This window comes from Lonchura striata, chromosome 3 (genome assembly GCF_050655825.1).
Source record: "Lonchura striata isolate lonStrDom1 chromosome 3, ASM5065582v1, whole genome shotgun sequence".
NCBI classification, from domain to species: Eukaryota; Metazoa; Chordata; class Aves; order Passeriformes; family Estrildidae; genus Lonchura; species Lonchura striata.
The window spans coordinates 69,910,536-69,929,435 of record NC_140705.1 but is presented as its reverse complement, the minus strand read 5'-3'; the positions used below and the strand labels follow the sequence as shown (position 1 = coordinate 69,929,435).

The 18,900-nt window shown below is 40.0% G+C and overlaps 1 protein-coding gene across 5 annotated transcripts in view; it reads right to left on the bottom strand.

Moving 5' to 3' along the window:
* Positions 1-18,900, bottom strand: part of PCNX2 (pecanex 2) — a 149,766-nt gene that overhangs the window by 31,103 nt on the left and 99,763 nt on the right. For all 5 annotated transcript variants that reach the window (XM_085576784.1, XM_085576786.1, XM_085576785.1 and 2 more), the window contains 2 exons: positions 9,447-9,505; positions 6,867-7,082 (listed from right to left, as the gene is read on the bottom strand). In XM_085576784.1, coding sequence (XP_085432910.1) covers positions 6,867-7,082; positions 9,447-9,505 — 275 coding nt within the window. The remainder of the gene's footprint in view (positions 1-6,866; positions 7,083-9,446; positions 9,506-18,900) is intronic.

Sequence of the window (18,900 nt, the reverse complement as noted above, 5' to 3'; positions counted from 1 at the left end):
GGGAAAACATTTTTTTTACATTTCTTTCTGCAGTAGAAGGAAAATAATCTCATGCACTTCACTCAAGTTTAGTCATTCACTCTGACCCTTGCTAGTATAGATGTGACCAATTCATTTGTAAGTTATCTAACACTGGAGGGTTGCCAAAAGTCCATCAACATAAAAAAATGTGCCAGCTGAACAAAGCAAGGTCAGCCTGTGTGAGCTCAGGAGAAAGCCAGGGTGAGAACATGGAGCTCTTTGTATTTTCCTGACACATCAGGATTTCAGGACAGACCTGTGATCTGCCAGAATGATTTGACCTAAATGGAAATGAGAAAACTGAAACTGAAGACTAATCTTGCTTCAAAAGGATAAAATGCACCTAACTGAATGATCACCCAGCCTTCTAGAATTAAAGGCTGAAACCATAGTGCACTTCTGAATGCAATTTTGAAAACTCAGGAAGTGAAAAGCATTTTCCAAGATCTGAGACACCAGGAAGAAAAATCCATTACACAACCACATACTAGAAGTATTCTAGGAGCAGTTTTAATTTCTGTAAAGCACTTCAGTTTAACAACACATCCAGAACAGGGACTAATTATTGTGTCTGAAGATAGCAACTGCTTGTGCACTGAGGATTGCTGAAAAATAAGCAACCAGGGTGCAAATATACACACAAAAGACTCATGCCCAAGGTAACTCCTTTCCTAAGCCATGCAGAGGTCCCTTCACAGATGACTCCACACAAACATCTGGTTGCCCACCATTTGTTTGGCAAAAACCAGCACAAGAATGTCTTACCAATAAATGCATTACAGTAGAATTATCTGGCTCTGCTTCAACAAGTTTATGCTACAAACCCAAGTATTCCCAAATTTGGATGGACAAGGCTCCTTCTCAACCATCATTTATTTTCTGCTCAGGATAGCAGTTTAACAAGCACTAAGTTATCACATACACACAAAAAAAAAAACATAGTGAGCATAATTACAGCCATTTGAAGGTCATCCTCTACTGAAACACATGTCAGATGTGGTTCTAGAAACGCAAAAAACCAATACTTCAAAGAGGCGTGAACTGAGCTCACAAATGGAAAGTCATGAGCCTCAGAATTAGACACATTCTGGAAACCTGCAACTTTTTTGGCTCCTTCCTGCTCTTTTGCTTGTGGAAGTGGGATAAAGAACAGTAATTTATAGGTTCTCATAGTCTCAGCTTGTTCCAAAGAAAAATTTCAGGACCTAAAGATTCAGTATCAATTCCTCAAACATCAAAGCTGTTTGGTATAAAGCTGTAGTTTCGCTTTCAGCTCCTTCAGGTGCTTGTATGCCTGAAAAACAATCTGGTTTTCAAACCAGATCAGTTGCAGGGGCATGCCCTCTCCTCAGAAACCTTTCCTTTTCTTGGCCCATAGAGGCACACTGAGAAAGGCCACATGGAGGTAGCAAAGATGTTTGTTGATAAACTTGCAGCTATGAAATACAAAAACCTCTTGTATCATATCCTCTGCAGTGCAATGCAAGAGGCATTATTTTGGTTTTGGCAAAGTTATTTTCTTAGTAAAAAGGCTGCACTGCATTTAACATTTTCCTTCTTTCCAAAAGTCTTCTCTAGTGCACCCATAAATACACATAAAATTGTGAAAGGAAGAAAAAGGAAAAATGACATCAAATATTTATTCTAGTATGTGCTACTGAAACTATTATAAGCCTATTTGAAATTTATAGACAGCTTCCATTGTTGGAGCATCACTGTACACTTAGAAAGGCTTATACATCACAGATTTTCTGCATTTAACATAAAGCATCTTCTTCCCTGTTTCATGCTATTCTTCCCAATTAAATCACCAAGATTAAAGAAACTCCTTTGTATTCTTTCTGTCCATGTTTCTAGTTTTCCAAGAATCGTGTCTCTCAGTTTTTGTTCTTTCCCACAAACACTGCGCTTTTGGTTTTTAACCTTTTCTCCCAACAGATGTGTCAAAAAAATACCTTTTAATCAATACCTTTTAATGTTCTGGTACATACATTGAACATACCTCAAGTGTGGTCTCAGGAAAACATGAACATGGGCACTTTTATTTCCCAACAGCAAGAAGTTATTTGTAAAAAAATAAAAGTTGCAACCACTCTTCAGATAAAGAATGATTCTTCCTAGTGCTAGAGAGCCTTCAGAGACAAAAATCAAACACAAATAAATGTTCCTTACACTAGTAATGCACTTGCTACTGTAATAAAACTATGCACCACACACATGCTGCAGAAATGAATAACTGTCCTTATTAGACATCAGTACTGTGCCTAGAGCACACAGCCTGCACTGGCTGCTTGCATACACCATTTTGTGTGGGAAATAAGCACAGAGAGCCCCATGGGCAATCCCATTCTGCTGCTACAGCTGCCTGCCACTGTGTACAACTACATCTGTGTCTACTCTGCACTTCGTGCCGTGATCCATCTAATGAAGTTCCAAGTGAAGCATGAATATTGCACGTGCAACATGCAGTAACAAAAAAAATCACAGCAGAGATTTAGAAATTCGTTAAATGACTGAAGAATACTGTACAGGATTTAGAAAACAGCTCCTGCAGACTTCAAAAACACCATCAGTAAGTAGTTTCTACACATGTAATGCTAAATTAATATCCCCCAAAAGACAATCTGTAGACACACAGACTAAACAGGAAAACATTTTAAACCTCCCTTGTTCTACAGGGAACTCGTGAGAAGGAGATATTTTGACATTGTTTCTGCTTGTTCCCTGGCTGTGGGTTTTCCCATCTCTTCCTTTCAAATTAAATGATATGTTATGTATTTCTCCTGGCAGGCTGCTTTAGCATTCTGCTGTGGTCTAACACACCCAGCAGAGTTAAGTTACTGAAGGCCTCAATTCCCACACCACTGTGCAGCCCCTTGGAAGCGTTCCCCCAGTTTCAGCTCATTTTTACCTTCTCTTTGCTGTCCATAGAGGAGGAGCTGGGCATTTCCTGCCAATGCTTGGAGGACTTGGGCCTCCCCTGCTTTAGACTCAGGATGAATGACACAATGGAAGCACACCCCCTCTCTGTCCATAGAATGGGAGAGTGAAAAACTAATTCATCCAAGGGGTTTAATACAAACAGGACTAAAGACAGATGAAAGGAATCCCAGATTTGCTGACTCTCTTCTTTCAGTCTGCTCAGTCTGTACCTTCTTAGGCTGCCTGCAGGCGTTTGGTTGGGTTTGTTTTTTCATTTAAAAGATGAGACAAATGCTTCTATTAGAAACAGTTAGAAAGGCATCTGGATCAGTCACTTACAATGCCAAACCTCAATTAGAAGGGACTGCAAACTGGGGTGGGGGGGGGGGTGGAGCAGCAAGTACCTCCTGCTACAGTACATTTAAATTCAGAAGGCTCTGTGATGCCTTCTTAGGACACTACCAGTACTGCCAGCACGGCCTTTTCAGCTACCACAACGAGAAACATGCATAGGAAAATCCAGAGCTCCACAATGCAAATATTGCTTTTGGTTTAGTCATAAACAGAAAACAGTCACAGAGAACACTGCTGTGATTCACTCATTTCCAAAGCAAACACAGATTTCCTATTTAAGGAACAGCAGATTTTGGGGGCCCTCAATTAAAATTACTTGTTTGAAATTGAAATGAAGCAGCCAAAGCTCAGAAATTACAGATTACAAGTTCCTCCTCTAGCCCTTTTCTCCCCCTTGTGGAAAACCATTCTATTCAATGAAAGGAATGAGGGTCTCCTGTAAAAAAGACTGTATGACCAGAAAACTAAAAATAGGAATGCAGGATGCCCAAAGCAGAGTCTGGTGCTTAATAAGTGCCACTTGACTTCGTAAACCACCAGCTTCTTCCAGGGCACTTCTTTCACTTCTGCAGAAAAAAACATCCTACTGGTTTCAGTATTCAGGCTGTACTCACCAGCCCTTTGCAAGATTTGAAATGGGGAAGAACATGCCCAGTCCACACAGGAGATGTCTCTTGGTGCTGCTTGATGGAAGCCTGCCCTACCTTCCTGCCCCTGCAGGCAGCAATCTGTTCAAGGGAAGGAGTAAAGAATGCCTTCCAAGGCAGAATTTCAGTCTCAGCTTTCACGCAACGTCCTTTAAATAGCCTTGGTTTATCCCCTTAAGAAATTCTGCATTCAAGTCAGCTCTTCTGGCTCCTTTTACTCAGACTAGTGCCTGAGTGCCTGGGCACTGCTGTGGCCTGCAGCCCCACCAGAGCAGCCCAGCTCCTTGTAGACAGAGGGACCAAACACATCCAGGAAGGAAGTTCTGCAGCACAGTTTATCTAAAGCACATCAGCCCTCATGGGTTACCTGGAGACACAAACAACCCTCTGGTGGCAGCACATCACCCCAGGAAGTCTCCACCAGGTACACAGCAGATTACCTGCTTACACTTTGGTGTCCATGAGGCTTTTGGTAGAGTTTGCATCAAATCCAGGCATCCTTATCTGGCTTGTGCTCAGTTCCCCTCTGGGAAACTTTGCTTCTCCCACTCCATCCTTAAGCAGGCTTGTCATTTGTGTGATTTCTCTGGCACTCATCCTGCACAGTGCAGTGGGGTTCAGCTCTCACAGGACACAGCACTTGCTACATGTTTGAGCTGGTTTTATCTCAGGTACGTTCCTTTATTCAACCCTACACAGCTTCTCTGTTCCAGGCCAAACAATGGAATAGCAATACACACACTCCAAGTTTTCTGTTCCCATAACAACTCCTCTACCACACACTCTGAAAACCAGAGAAAACTTCCTTACATACCATGTCTGTGAGGACACAGAATAACCACAAATTTTGTCTTATTCTTGAAACAGGATTATCCAGTGGGTTCAGAGAAGAGAGAGAGTCAATTTTTCTCCTATTTTCTACTACTTCCTCCTCTAGTATTGAGCAGTCTATTCCCCTAGTGATACTCTGAGGGGGAGGAGGCATAGGGGACTGGATTTGTACTGAGGATGAGATAACCTAGGTGAAACCATTTCCTCACTCCTATGCACCTCCAGTTACTGGCATTACTTTCCAGTTGTTTGCTGCTGCTCTCTTGGTCCAGGCCCATCCAAGACTCAGGTAAGAAGGAGGTGCTGCTTTGCAGGATGCCAGCCTTCCCCTGAGGAGTGCAAGAAAGACTGGGAGAAAGGATATTCCTCTTAAGAACTCAGCTGGCTCTCAACAGCAGTCTGTGAAAGACATGAGAGGCTGTGGGGCTCAGCCCCAGCTGAATTTAAAGACCTGTTGCAGCTGGTAGGCATACTGGATCTATTCACAAAGTAAAACACTGTTAGCTACAGTTAATTAACACTGAACAGCATTAGGCAATCTGCATGGAAAGGTCAATTTTCAGACACATTTAATTACTTAAACTGTGATTTTTAGGGAATAGAGAGATACCTCGACAGGTGGCACACTGCAATTTTTGAGCTCTGCTCTCAGATCCAAGTGCCAAATGGCACTTGCTGGCTGTGAATGATCCTGGCTTAACGTCAAAGAAAGTCTTCCTAAACCACTTTGCAACTATTCAGTCATTCCCCATTCAACTTCCAGTACATTCCTTTCTGCTAGGCCCCAGTCTTTTTATCCAGCTAGCACATGGCTTAAGCATCCTCTCATATGCTTTCACCCATTTCCAACATTTACTTTACTTCTCCTGCCTGCTGATGGTGATGATAGAGGGACCCAGCAGTAAGGGGCAACTGCACAAGGAAAAAGAAAAACCACCTCACAAAACTCCTGAAATTTAAGTGGGAAGATTTCTTTCTTCTGTTTGTTTCAAATCCCACACTGAACTATTTTAACACAAAAGGATGATCAACAAAGATAAATTCTGGAAGTTAGATTGCAAGTACCCATCCCTGCTCACACTGGGGACACTGAAGGAGAAGATGAATACACAATTACTTGCACAGATCTCTTGGAAGTTGAAGAAAGCCTAAGAACCACACATGTGTGACCATGTATTCCTCAACAATCGTCATAAACAACAAGAAATTAAAAGTCTGATAAATTATCTTTCTTCCTTTCCAGTTGTTTTTCCTCACAATTTGCATTTCTTCTGAATAGGCATCTCATGAGGTCCTACAATACCAAGCTGTTTCAGGCATTTACTGTTTTATTTCCACATAACTTTGCTGAGGACACAAGAGTGTTACCTTCATCCTCACTACACAGGAAGGAAAGTGAACATGAAGCATTTACCACAACCTGTTCAACATCCTACATGGAGTCTGTCACAGAGTCAAGACTTGAACCCACACATGTTATTTCCTAGTCTAATCCTACATTTAAGTGCATTCAAAAGCCAGTCTGTCACTTATTTTCTCACACTCAACCTTGTTGAAAAGTCACCTTGATTATACTCTGCTGTTCTAGTGTGACAGAGACCATCTCAGCACTGGCTTCTTGCACAGTTTGATACAGGATATTTTCCTGTGTCAAAAGGACATAGGATATGGAAGGAGTCTTATTTTGGTTTTAGTTCTTTTGTTTGTTTGTTTCCCAAAGACAAGGTGTTTTGGGTTGAAAAATTTTAAAAACAACACCAATTTCCATAGTTATGGAGGAAAATAAATAATCTGAAAACATAACAAAGCATCACTCAAAAGATCTGTGAATCAAGCAAACCACTCAACAAGCCTTCTTTCTGAAAGTCTTAAGATACTGCAGAACATGGCTCCAAATTTCTTAACATCTAGATTTCAAAACAACATCCATATAATGATACAAAGAAGTACAAAGCTTTCAGACAGACAAATATCTGTAGAAAGAGAAAGGTCCTCAAACTCTACATCCTAGTATAGAGTTGTGATAGATTAAAAAGACAGACAGGATTTATTGCTGGTTTTGTTGCTATTTAAATCATCATGGATCCTTACCTCGAAATTCGAGCCCTCTGAGCTGAAAGGTGACAAGGCCATTTCCAATTTCGATCAAGTGCACAAAGGCATTTAAATAATCCGATGCCAGAATAAAACAGTCTCCTGTGTTGTAGTTTCCCCAGCGGCCCAGGATCAAATCTCCACAAAGAGATTCCTGCAGAGATCTTGTCAAATGCTCATAAAAAATGGAGTTGAGATTATTGTCATCATTTCCTACAATCAGAGCAGTGCACATTTGTAAAAAAAAAAAAAAAATACAAAGCCATTGTGCATTAAATTTTATGTTCTTTTTCATTCCTACTTAAATTTGCTTCCTCTAGCTAAATGATGTCTTCCTGATACTTTATACAAGCTACATTTCTTAGGTAGACCTTCAAAGAATCAGGCTAATATGAGGAATATTGTGAATAAAATATCATATTAGTGATAACACATATTTCAGACTCAATCAAATAACCTTCATGATTTACAACAGTAAGAACTTTTTTGGTCCACTAAAAGTCTCTGCAATGCTAAGTTAATGTCTATATAGTATTCTTAATGTAAAGAAACAAGAAAAAAAATCATTATTACTTTGGTACATGTAGTTAAATTTGAATGTTTTTTCTGAGATTTTCAAATACTTTGGTCACACAGATACCAATAATTTTGTTGGGATTTTTTTCTTCTAGTCCTCTAGTAATTTTTCAAGGCTTTGTTCATGAAAAATCTGTTGGTACTTAAGATGAGGATACTGACTTTAAAAGAGTTTACTCAGTAATACTTGAGTAAGCATGAAACATGCATCACCAGAATTGCTACAATTTAAAAATAGTAGCTATTCAATTACACATGGTTTGGATCAAATGCCCAGGTGAACAACACCCCATCACAGTCTAGAAGTGTCATCTCTTAAAGGTCTATGGCCTTTAACTGGATTAAGCACTTTATGATGGTGATTTGTGAAAGGGACTAATCCCTTCACAAATGCTATCATGGTGCCACACAATCCAAGTATTGTCCAATTACACAATCCGTGGTATTGTCCTGTGCTTGTATTCTTTTACACAATATATGCTTAACATGAGAACTGCTTTCCTCTTCTGTTGTGCATCAGAATCCCACCTTCAATACTCTTAAAATGCTGGTGCACAAATACATGTACAAACCAACATCTTGCAGGTGAATTTGTATGCATGGGAGTGTATGTGGATACTGATGCACAGGCAGTCATGCATTCTTAAGTTTGTGTATATTTAGGAGGAGATCTAACATGGAGGAGAAAAAACCCAGAAGATGAGGCTGGCAGAGGCTATGGCTTCCCCTACAAATTGCTCCTTGACACCAGAGAAGGAAAGGGCTTGTAACTACACTGCTCTTTGTGCCCATGGCCATTATGCACCCAGCCCTGGTACATTTGTCCATGTGTGCCCATGTCCACACAGACACACTCACCTGTGCACCTTCTGGAGTGTATTTGGTCAAAATTTAAGCAAGTCATAAAATGAGTCTTTTAAGCACATACACAAAAGGAATGCTTTTCTTGTGCTACAGGGTTTAAAACATAATTCACTTATTAGTGTATATAATAATGCTAAAGGTCAGTGCTATTAGATGACAAAATGACCTTAGGAAAAATCTTAGCTCCCTGCCTTAAATGATAAATAATTAAAAACCACTATTCATGCATCAATACCTCTCTTGCCTTCTTAGACACCCTGGATTACATCCATTTCTGCTTGAAGACATGTATTTGTTCATGTTACTGAAGTAATGGGTAAGGATAAAAAGAATGGAGGGGTAAACCAGCAATAATTAAAATGTAAATGTCTAGCTTCACAATACAACCCCTGCCATCTCAGTGGCAAGATAAAATCAGCCACAGAACACTAAAGTGGAAGAACACATATATGAACTCTTGGTCTCTCTTACTGGGATGGGATTTTGCCATGAGACACTGGTACCAGTTCCCCCTCAAAAAGGGCTCAGTCTCACCAGGTATTGAAGAGTGCCAGCTGATGTATCACACATTCTCTGTGTCCACTGATGTGCCAAAAACTGCTCTCACTTCCCAGTCTCACTGGCCTGGGAAGTTGCTTTGCATGGCGAAGGATTGATGCTCATTTAATGAACTGATACCCAGCAGAGCAGCCCACCATCTTTCCTACTTCTTCCTCGTGCAAGTTTTCCAACTTCCCAGGAAGAGGAGATACCTGTTAGCCCAAACTGCTCAATGGTAAGGACACCACTAACTTGTTTTTTTCCCAAAACCTTTCCCTGCCAACAGCTGACCTCTGAGTCTAGCTAGGGTGCCTGCTGCATATTGCACAGAAACACCAATGTTGTGATTAACCAAGCAATTGTCAGCCCAGCAGCTCTCTGTCTGATCAGCTACACATAACTGAGGAGTGAATTTACTCATAGGTCACACAACTCAAACTGGTGCTCTGCTACATTTAAAATGCTATGGTTTGTATACACAACATTTATACCCTTTGCATCTCTTCAGCTTTCCCAGCAAAGCCTTACCAGTGTAAATTCAGTGTAAAACATCACATTTTGCAAATCAAGTGAGATACGCAAACTCCCAGGCCATACCTGCATCCTTTTCGATCTGAATTGCCAGTCTGGTGTTGGAATGGTCTGCTCTTTTGGTGCTGGAAATAAAGACATGTTTACAGCCAATTGTCTTAATTAAATAAACAATTCTCACAATAAACACTTTTTTTGTTTAACAGAAACAAACCCGTTCATTATGTGTTGATATAATTAGGCAGTTCACATGAATCCATTCATCAGGCATATATAGTTATTTCAGGTCAGTACTGCCATTATTATCAGCACACTCTTTCTTCCCATTTTCCTTCTTGTGGGGCACAGTCTGTTCAGAATTTGGCATCTGACACAACACTATGTACTTCAATAATTGAACTGGCTCCAGAAACTGATCAGCCAGGTGCCACCAAAACAGTGAATAAAAAGAGTATTTAATCAGTCTTTCTTTCCTTCTAAGCCTTAAGGGAAACAGCTGGACTCAAGGAGTTTTCTTTGGGTGAAAACATTTCTGTGGGTGTGTACCATCTATGGAAAAACAACAATGCAAAAATACTTTACTTAGTTTCATATTTAGTTAGGCAGCAACAGGAGAGTTCCTGGTCATTCTTACTGCTTGAAAAAGAGTAAATTAGAGAGCCTTAGTTCATACAGGCGCTAATCCCGTCACCCTTATGAATGGCACATACCCTATTCAGTATTTTCACTGTAGCAGTGGAATATAAACAACACAGGAAAATTTATTACAAAAGAGAAAGCAACTAAAAAGGTAGATTGAATTGAGCTTTTATTACTAACTGTAACAAAAGACACTATTACAGTCAGAAAATAAGGAATGACTAAACCACCGTGGGTCAGCATGTGTTAAACAGAAGAGAATGATTGTTGTGGTGAGTAGGGATATTCAACACCGAGTCCAAAGCATCTCCCAAGCACCTCAGGGTCCTTGGGATAAAAGTGGAACTCTGGCTAATAAAACTGTTATAGTAAACAACAATTCCTCTGAAATAACACTCTGGCATGGGTATATAAGGATTTCAGGACATTTCATTGAAAATATTGCCTCAGAAGCTTTGACATCAGCCACTAGCCTTAACAGAAGACCTACCTATCAAATATGTAAATATGATCTCTCATTCCTTGGAAAATGAGATGAAAGCAAAACCAGAAAATGGCCCAAACAACAGTCAGCATAAGACCACGTGTGACAGTGGCAAGGGTCTCATCTGTTCGACGGCCTGCAAGCACAGGGCAGAAGAGCCACAACACCACTTTCCCTGGCATGGGATCCAAGGGAGACACCCACGTGCATCCCTCGTGTGTCCTTGGTGGAACTGCAGTGAGACTGGCAGGGCTGGGTGGGACTGGCTGGGGTCTGGCTCACGCTGTGGGGAGCACAGGGCCCAGAGGAGATTTTGAACAGGCTGGTGATTGTCCAGTCAACCCCTACACCCCGAATTTAACTACTCACTGAGAAAACTGCAGATGTCCCCCAAGGAAGACAGCACCAAAGAGGGATCACTTACAAGGGAGGTTTTCAAACAGCTTAAATAACACTGAAAAAGGATGGTGTAAAGATAATGCTGTCTTTGAAACACAGCAGAGACTCAGTAGCGCTTCCAGGATTTTGTGTGTAAGTTCATGCTGAATCCAACACTGATGTGTTATAAAGTCTTTTCATTCACTCCCCACAGCCTCCCCAAAAAAGTTGTGGAAAACTGACCAACAGAAAAATTACACGCAGGTTTCCATGTAGTAGACAGAAGAGGAACAGATTTGTTTTATTTCTACTTCCTACCAAAAGCAACTGATTTTCTTCCTTAAAGAGGCATGTTTTCCACTTTGCAAAAAGTATGATTGAGAAAATAAGAGTCTTAATTAAAATTATTTGTAATTAATATTAGTGTATTATCAACATTAACATTTTATTGGAGGTATTATTTATCTTCCTGCTTTGGTTCGCTCAGCTCATTGCAACTGCAATTATCATTTCCTATTCAACAGAAAATGGCACTGGGGGGAAGTGCCTTCTAAGCAGTTCAGAATATAAAGAATCATTTTACTTTAAAAAGGTTGTCAGAATTCTTTCACCCTGATATATATCCACCTGCATATGCAAGAGTAAGCATAAACATTAGGTTGTGGAATTCAATCAATTTTCTATTCTCAGCAGAGAAGCACTGCTGATTTCCAAATGCATATGTTTTAAGATTATGAGATGCTTTATTAACTTTCAGTACCTCTGAAATCAGTGTGGTAGTGCAAGGTAAAAGTTAATACTATTCTTTACCTCTGTTTCTTACCATTTCTATTGTGGAGGCATATTGAGACCCATAAAAATCAACCAATACTTCAGAAAATTCTAATTTCCTAATAAACAGGAATTCTTTTGCCCAGCATGCAGCTTTGGATCTATTTCTTTCCCCTCCCCACTCCCCTCCCCACCCCCCTTATTTTTTCTTTTGACAGAAAGATGCATTAAACAAGCAGGGAAAATCACAAATGCTTTGGGACACTGCAATTCAGATGATGCAGGCTGACTAGGAAAAAAGAGAAGGAAGTAAAATGGCTCTCACAAATGAAAAAAACCCAACCAAAACAAAACAAAACCAAGCTCCACTGAGGCTTTGTTTAAGCAGCTAAAACATGAGCTCTGGGACACGAGACAAGAATTTACCTTTTCAAACACAACTAGAACTCAAATCTTTATACAGCTATTATGAGGTATAATTTTACTCAATTTTTTTAAGATCGAGGGTAATATAGACAGTTTATAAAGCAAACTTCAGTGCTGAAAATCAGCTTAGTTGAATAAATGCCATCTTGTAATCAAATCTGGGTTTTAAAATTCTTCTACAATTATTAGTAACCAAAGCTGTGTTTGTATCTTATTGAAAGCAATGGGAATTTGCAGTGGATTAAACTATAATCCACTACACCTAACAAACCAGTAACACCTCTACTTCTCAACCAGGACCTCTCACTGTGAACTTTTGGGATTAGTAGGTGATTTGGGCTTTCCTCCAGTGGCCTCTTACTTTATATTTGGTTGTTACCACTCATCCAATGTGATAATTAGCTCAGTAATTGAATTTCTTCCTGAATTGCATTATTCTATGCAAACCAAGCAGAGTTCCTCCAGCAATTACCCTAGAGAAAAAGTGATTGCCTTGGACTGTCTTCAGCTGAGTCTTCAGCAATTTCAAAGTCAACATCCTGCTTAGTTCCTGAAATATCTATCTCATGCTCTTTTAATTCCCCTTTTACATGGACACTGAGATAACCCACTAGTTTGTGTAGCACTGTTCATGTCATTTAAGTTATTGCTTTCTTTTGCAAAAAAATTAGGTCACCTCCTCTATTCTCTGTCCCAAACATACTGCCCGGAAAGATTTTCTTCTCCTACTTAGTTTCCCAATTTCCTTAGAAATATAGAAAAAGATCTGAGGGGGATCAAGACAGTCTGGGGAATATACAGATTATATTGAGAATCAGGTAAATTGAGGAAAATAAATAAATCATTGCTGGTTTGATGATGCTAAATCAATCATTATTTCCAGAAGATCAAAATTAAATTCCAGCTGTTCTATCTGCCCTGCTGCTGCTGAGTTTTCCCCCAAAACACAAATTCAAGATTTCCAGGATTCCTGCTGTGTAGAAGAGGATCTCTACTTTGAAAGGGAACAAAAGAAAGAAAGGCAGTTTCCCTCTGGGAGATGCAGAGATGCCTTTCTAGGGTTGATCCAAAGTTTTTCTTTGTTTATGTCCAATGAATTTTAATCCACTCTTCGATGACATCTAACAGGCAAATTTAAAAGAGAGAAACTTAACTGTGCTGCAGCCCTATGATTATTCATGGGAATCTGGAAAAAAAATCGTCAGTATTTTCATGTGAATGCCTAATGCTGCTGGCTCTACAAACAAAGGCTTAGCATGGAAAAAAAACAGTAGCAGTTGTCTACAATGTGAGGCAGGAGGAGAACAACATGGCAGAATAAGCAGGCACCCATCAATATTTGAAGGACACCAGAGGTAAAAACAATTGTATTAATTGGAAAGGGAAGGATACTGAAGTAGTTTTAAATCAGTTTCATCTAAAAGACAGAATTATTTCAGTGTGCTTTCAACAGCAAGGGCTGACAGCCCCTTCGTGTATGCCCCTGTCCAGGTTTTCTGGGCAGCCTTTCTGATCATGCACTCTCATTTTTATTTTTTATGCTTTCTTCTTTCTCTCCTTCCCGGACTGGGCCATTGTTTCATCTAACAACAAAAAAGAGTGGCTTTGATTGCACACTAGGAGACCAGGGTGGGGTAAGGGATGAACAGTCCCAGTTGTTAAAGGCAGCACTGCTGAAGCGTCCTTCTAAAACATAGAAAGGTCTCATTATCAGTAACACTTCCTGTTCTTAGAGCTTCTTTACTTTCTTAAAAAGGTTTTTATAACTGATTTTGAGGCTTCTTGGGCTTGTTGGGGTTTTTGTTTGGATTTTTTTATGTTTTTGAGGTTTTTGCTGCTGATGTTTGTTTAAGTGGGTGTTAAAACCAGAGTCATCTGCTGAGATGACTCAGCATGTTTATTTGGCATATTCCAACACCTCTCAGGAAATTTCTGTATTTTTGATCTTGTACAACAAGGGGGATGAAAATGCGAGGTGTGAACTCGAGATCAAAAGCTGAGTGCCCAAACGTAGGTTAAACAGTCCTCCTTAGTGCTCTGACATTCAAAGGTTTAGCTGGAGAATTCACCTCTTATTCGTAAGCTGATTTAAGCATTTGTGTACTTTGAAATACCCACTAATGCTTTACTAAAATGCCATCAATATTCCTGCTTTTGTCTTATTGAATTTCTTTCCCCTCGTCTAAGTGTGCTTTTTCTGTTAAAAGACATTTAATTACTGTCTTCAGATTATTTTTTACTACACAATAGAAGAAGCTTTATAAGTGGCATGATTATGCAACTGCACAGAGTATGTTTGTGTGTACTCTTGAGGATGTAAAAAAGGTCAGGATCCTGATGTTCCTCTAAGGATGGAAGCTGCTTCACAGGTGGACCTGGCTGTCTGCAGCTGAAAGAAATGCTTTTAATTTAAAAGCAAATGTACTAATGACATTGCACAAAAACAGGTATCTGAAATAGTACATACGAGTGTTATTCTTCTGTTGTTCCCATCATGAGCCAACACAAACATTATAAGAAAGGTACCCTGAGCCCAGCCCTAGGCAGAGCTCCACAGGACTGATTCACTTGGGCTCTGCACTGATGGGTCTAAGAGTGCAGCAGCAAAAGCCTGAGAAACTGCAAGGAGCTGGAGAGTAGAAAGGAGGTGATGAGAAATATCCTGGTGAAGTTTCCACCAGAGAGAGTGAGAACAGATGGGGCTGAAAAAAAAAACAAGACCAAAACAAATGTTGGGAGCTGCTTCAGCAAATGAGGCCAAGATGTTTTTCTCCTTTACTCCAGACAAAGAGAGAAACATTGTTTAAACATCATAAAAGGAGGAAAGGATAACAAGGTATTTCAGAATTCATTCTTGACTTTTTTTACTGCGGATAAAGTGTTTTCATACTTTTTCAGTGTGCAATATTAAAATAGCATATACTTAAGATATTTTAATTGTCACTTTCAGACTCAATGTGACTGCTTAATAATAAAATTAGAAGGAAGAGATGTCAAGAAAGTATAAGGAAATACAAGACTAAGACAAAGATTGGTCTTCCAAAGAAAGCCTGTATCAGAAATACTAGTTTAGTTCACTACAGGGTTTTGCTTATCCATATTTCTCACCAAAAGATGAAAGGAGGCAAAACAGAAGCTAACCAAGCCATTCCAGTAGTGCAAACATGCAAATGCAGCATCAGTGACACTACAATGAAGAACAACAAAAATCTTACTGCTACTTGCAGTTGTACAAAATCCAATCTAAAAGAGGGATAACTTTTAATACCTTTGTTTTTTTTTTACTGCAAGAACTGTTGAGAATGTTAATAATTTACAGCATTCATCTTGGTATCCTCTACAGTACTCTTCAGACTGAAAATATCTCTGATATTCTGAGAGCAAACACTACTAGTCAAAGGACTTGAAAGAAAAAAACAATCCACTAGCTTTCATCCAGTATTTAACTAGCACAGAGTTTCAGAGGCAATTCTCAGTGGCAATGGTGACACAATTCTGCATTTTGCACTATCTCAGAAAGAACAGATGCTTTGCATTTTGCTCTTACATGCCCCAAGGCAACCTGGGTCCAGCGCATACCTCTGTATATCAGGAGACAACAAAGACCCAAGCATGCTGCAGCATGAACTGCTCCCTGCCACTGCCTGTGCACAATTTATCACCTCGATTAGAATGCTTACACTTGCTGAACATCTATCTCCTCCTGGATCTCAGCTTTACCAGTTTTCACATTTTGACAAAAGTGGATTGAATGAACATTTCCTTGAATGTAAGTTTTAGGTTTAGTACCCCAAACATCAGCTTGCCCCTAAATGTTTGATTCAATTAAATCCAGCACAGGACGTGATCTACATTATCCAAATGAATGGGTGAACACTTGCTGAGAACACTTATTCTTATGGAAATTCAGACAACCCATTTCAAGGGGTTTCAAAATATTCAACATGATAGAAATTTCATGAGTTAACTCAATCGCATGAGATTTACATAATTTGGAAGCTAATGATTAGATGAACAGCATTATAAATCTTTAGTGCCATTGTATAGCCACTTAAACATTAAGTGCTTAATGTACACCCTTAGAATATTACATGGGCCTCATTTCTGATGGGAGTCCATTATTGTCTGTTACATCCTGTTGCTGCCTTCCTATCCAAATATATATTTAAAAGTCCTCCTCTATCATGCTCATGATTTCTTCTCCTTCTTAGGTCTGAGTTCCTGCTTACCCAAGTCTGTTGGGTTACCCCCTCAGATTTTTCATTGCATGCCTTTTCCTTTCTGCCCACCCACCCCTTTCCCTTTCCATTTATGCCACTTATGGTTTTGATCTCTACTTGTGTTCCTCCTAATCTCAGCATGCATTCCCTTTCTGATGTCTCCCTTCTGCCTTTACTCTGTCCTCTTAGAATGATTCAGTGAACTGGAGTTGTGACTGCATCTTTAACTCGGCAGGGAACTACAGAGCACTGAATCAGAACACATTCCCAATTAATTATCACACATATGGCTCTTATTCAATTAGCCTCAATTTGTTTTATTGACTGCCAGGGGCAAAAATTTGAGAAAAAGAGATGTTACCAGTTAAAGAGAGACTGCCAAACAGTTAAACTACATCTTTGAATTTTGCATAGCCTCCCTTGAGTGTGAAACTCCAGGCAACTCAGAAAACACTTATTTTAATATCAAACCTACTTGATTAAAGGTGCCTGGTTTTCCTTGCCCATCCTTTCCCACCTTTCCCAGCTAGGTGTGACTCCCCACATGGAGTCAAGCGATGAGGTGAGGACTGAGTTGGAGAGGAGGTGTGCATTGTGCACAGCTCCGTGCTTCTGCAGGTAGCCAAAGGGGCACACATGGTCATTTGCTCTAGGGGAGATCACAGCCCAAGACACTGAAGGAAAGGGAGTTTCTAGCAGGGCTTCTTTTAGTTTGGGCTGTACCTGAAGCAACACCCCCCCATACCTGAATGCTGAGGGCTTTGTCACTCTGCAAAGCTCTGCACTGAAGGGAATGAAATACTCCCAAACCAGGCAAGTGTTGCAGGTACAGGCCTGTGGGCAGCACTGGTGGTGTGCAAGACAGAGAGTGGTTACACACTACAGCAGGGAGCAGACAGGGAAGGGTCTGGAGAAGACAGTCAGATGAATAAGTCTAATGAGTAACATGTAATTTCAGAGAGCTCATGAAGAACTGAGGCTGAAGTACACATAAAGATGTTCTTTGTTCTTCAAACATTTTGGTTTTCTCTATTCTCGGCTCCAGTGCCAGAACCATGGCCACAAATGTCCCTGGAGAACAGGGCATAACTTCCCAAAGACCAATTTATACTCATTGTTTAAAGAAAGGAGCATGTTTTTTCCAAAAAAGAAAAAAAAAAATCACCTCTATTGGGAAATCTGCCAACCTTAAGAGAAGAAAAACAAAGGAAAAATGGCAACAGCTTGCTGATATCTCAGCTTTTGCACCACTGCCAGCCACTTAAACCTTCATCAGTGCTATACTCAAGGATACCAAGTCAGGCCTAAGCATCCCTCAGTATAGGCTGTAGTATTCCAGTACAAGCTGGGGATCTCACAGAACTAAGCACCTTTGAAATTTCCAGAAAGACAAATTCACCAAATTCTACATGCTTTGTAAATAGGATTGGTAAACCTTTCTGATTGGGAGGCAACACCCCAAAAATTAAAGCCAAAAACTGTTCATTCATTGGTCCTATTTGTTTTGACTTGTAAGTCATATGCACTAATAAGCACTCATTTCACGTTTATCTGCACACTGATACTTATTTATACTATTTTGAAGAGTTCTAAATTAACTCAACCCTCAATAAAAGCCTGAAGGAGGGAGCCCCGAGACCAACTCAGTGAAGATCTCTCTTAGAAGAACCACAGTCACCAAAGGGACCAGCATTCATCAGTGAGTAATAGCTGTGAACAAAGGCACTAGTACCTCAGTTCATTTTATAGCAAACAGAAATACAGTGCTTCTTTCTGGTCAGTTCATAAAGACAGTACAGAAATAGAGGCAGCCAGACAGAAACACAAAAATTTGCAGAGATATCAATTTGGAAGAAAGTAAAATAATTGCAATGAACAGTAAAACAAGACTACAATGAGTCTTTCAGACCAGGTAGCTGGAAATATTCAAGAAAGTTGGAGCCCTAAGTAAGTTTGAACCCTTAAGCAGGGCAGTGACAGTAGTTAGAACATAACATATGAGACGATATTTGACAAAATAAGGAAAACACTATGTCCTGTCAATTAGGGGGAAAAAAAGGAAGAAAATTGCTGAAGTTATGCTATTCACTATAAATCAAAGTCCAAACCATTACTGAGCTATAAACATCTGCTGCACTACTATGGAGGTCTAAAAACATGTGACAATCAAACAAGACAGCAAGAAAAAGACTAAGAAAAAAAAGAAATCCAGTCTTAAAAAGAACAGCTTGAAAGGTCTGAGTGTGCAGATCCCAAACAAGGCCCATGGAGAGTTACGGGTGAATGACATTTTGTGTTTGGAGCAGGGGTTTTAACAGCTGTAACAGATGAGCAGGCTCACAGGGAAACCAGAGGCACCAGCATGTGTTAAAAATAAGCATTTGGAAGTGGAAGGGCTGTTATTTTATGGGCAAAAAGGGAGGGAGCAGACAGGTACTTTTCACAGCTCCTTTTCTCACACATGTGCATAATGTGGGGTCAACCAGAATTACGTGTACACTGGGAAAACTCTTCCCATTCCACCTGCAGGCTGTGTGATGGGCAAGTCAAGTGAACTGGCAGGAAAAAAAAGAAGAAAAAGCCATCTGCACTACATCTGAAG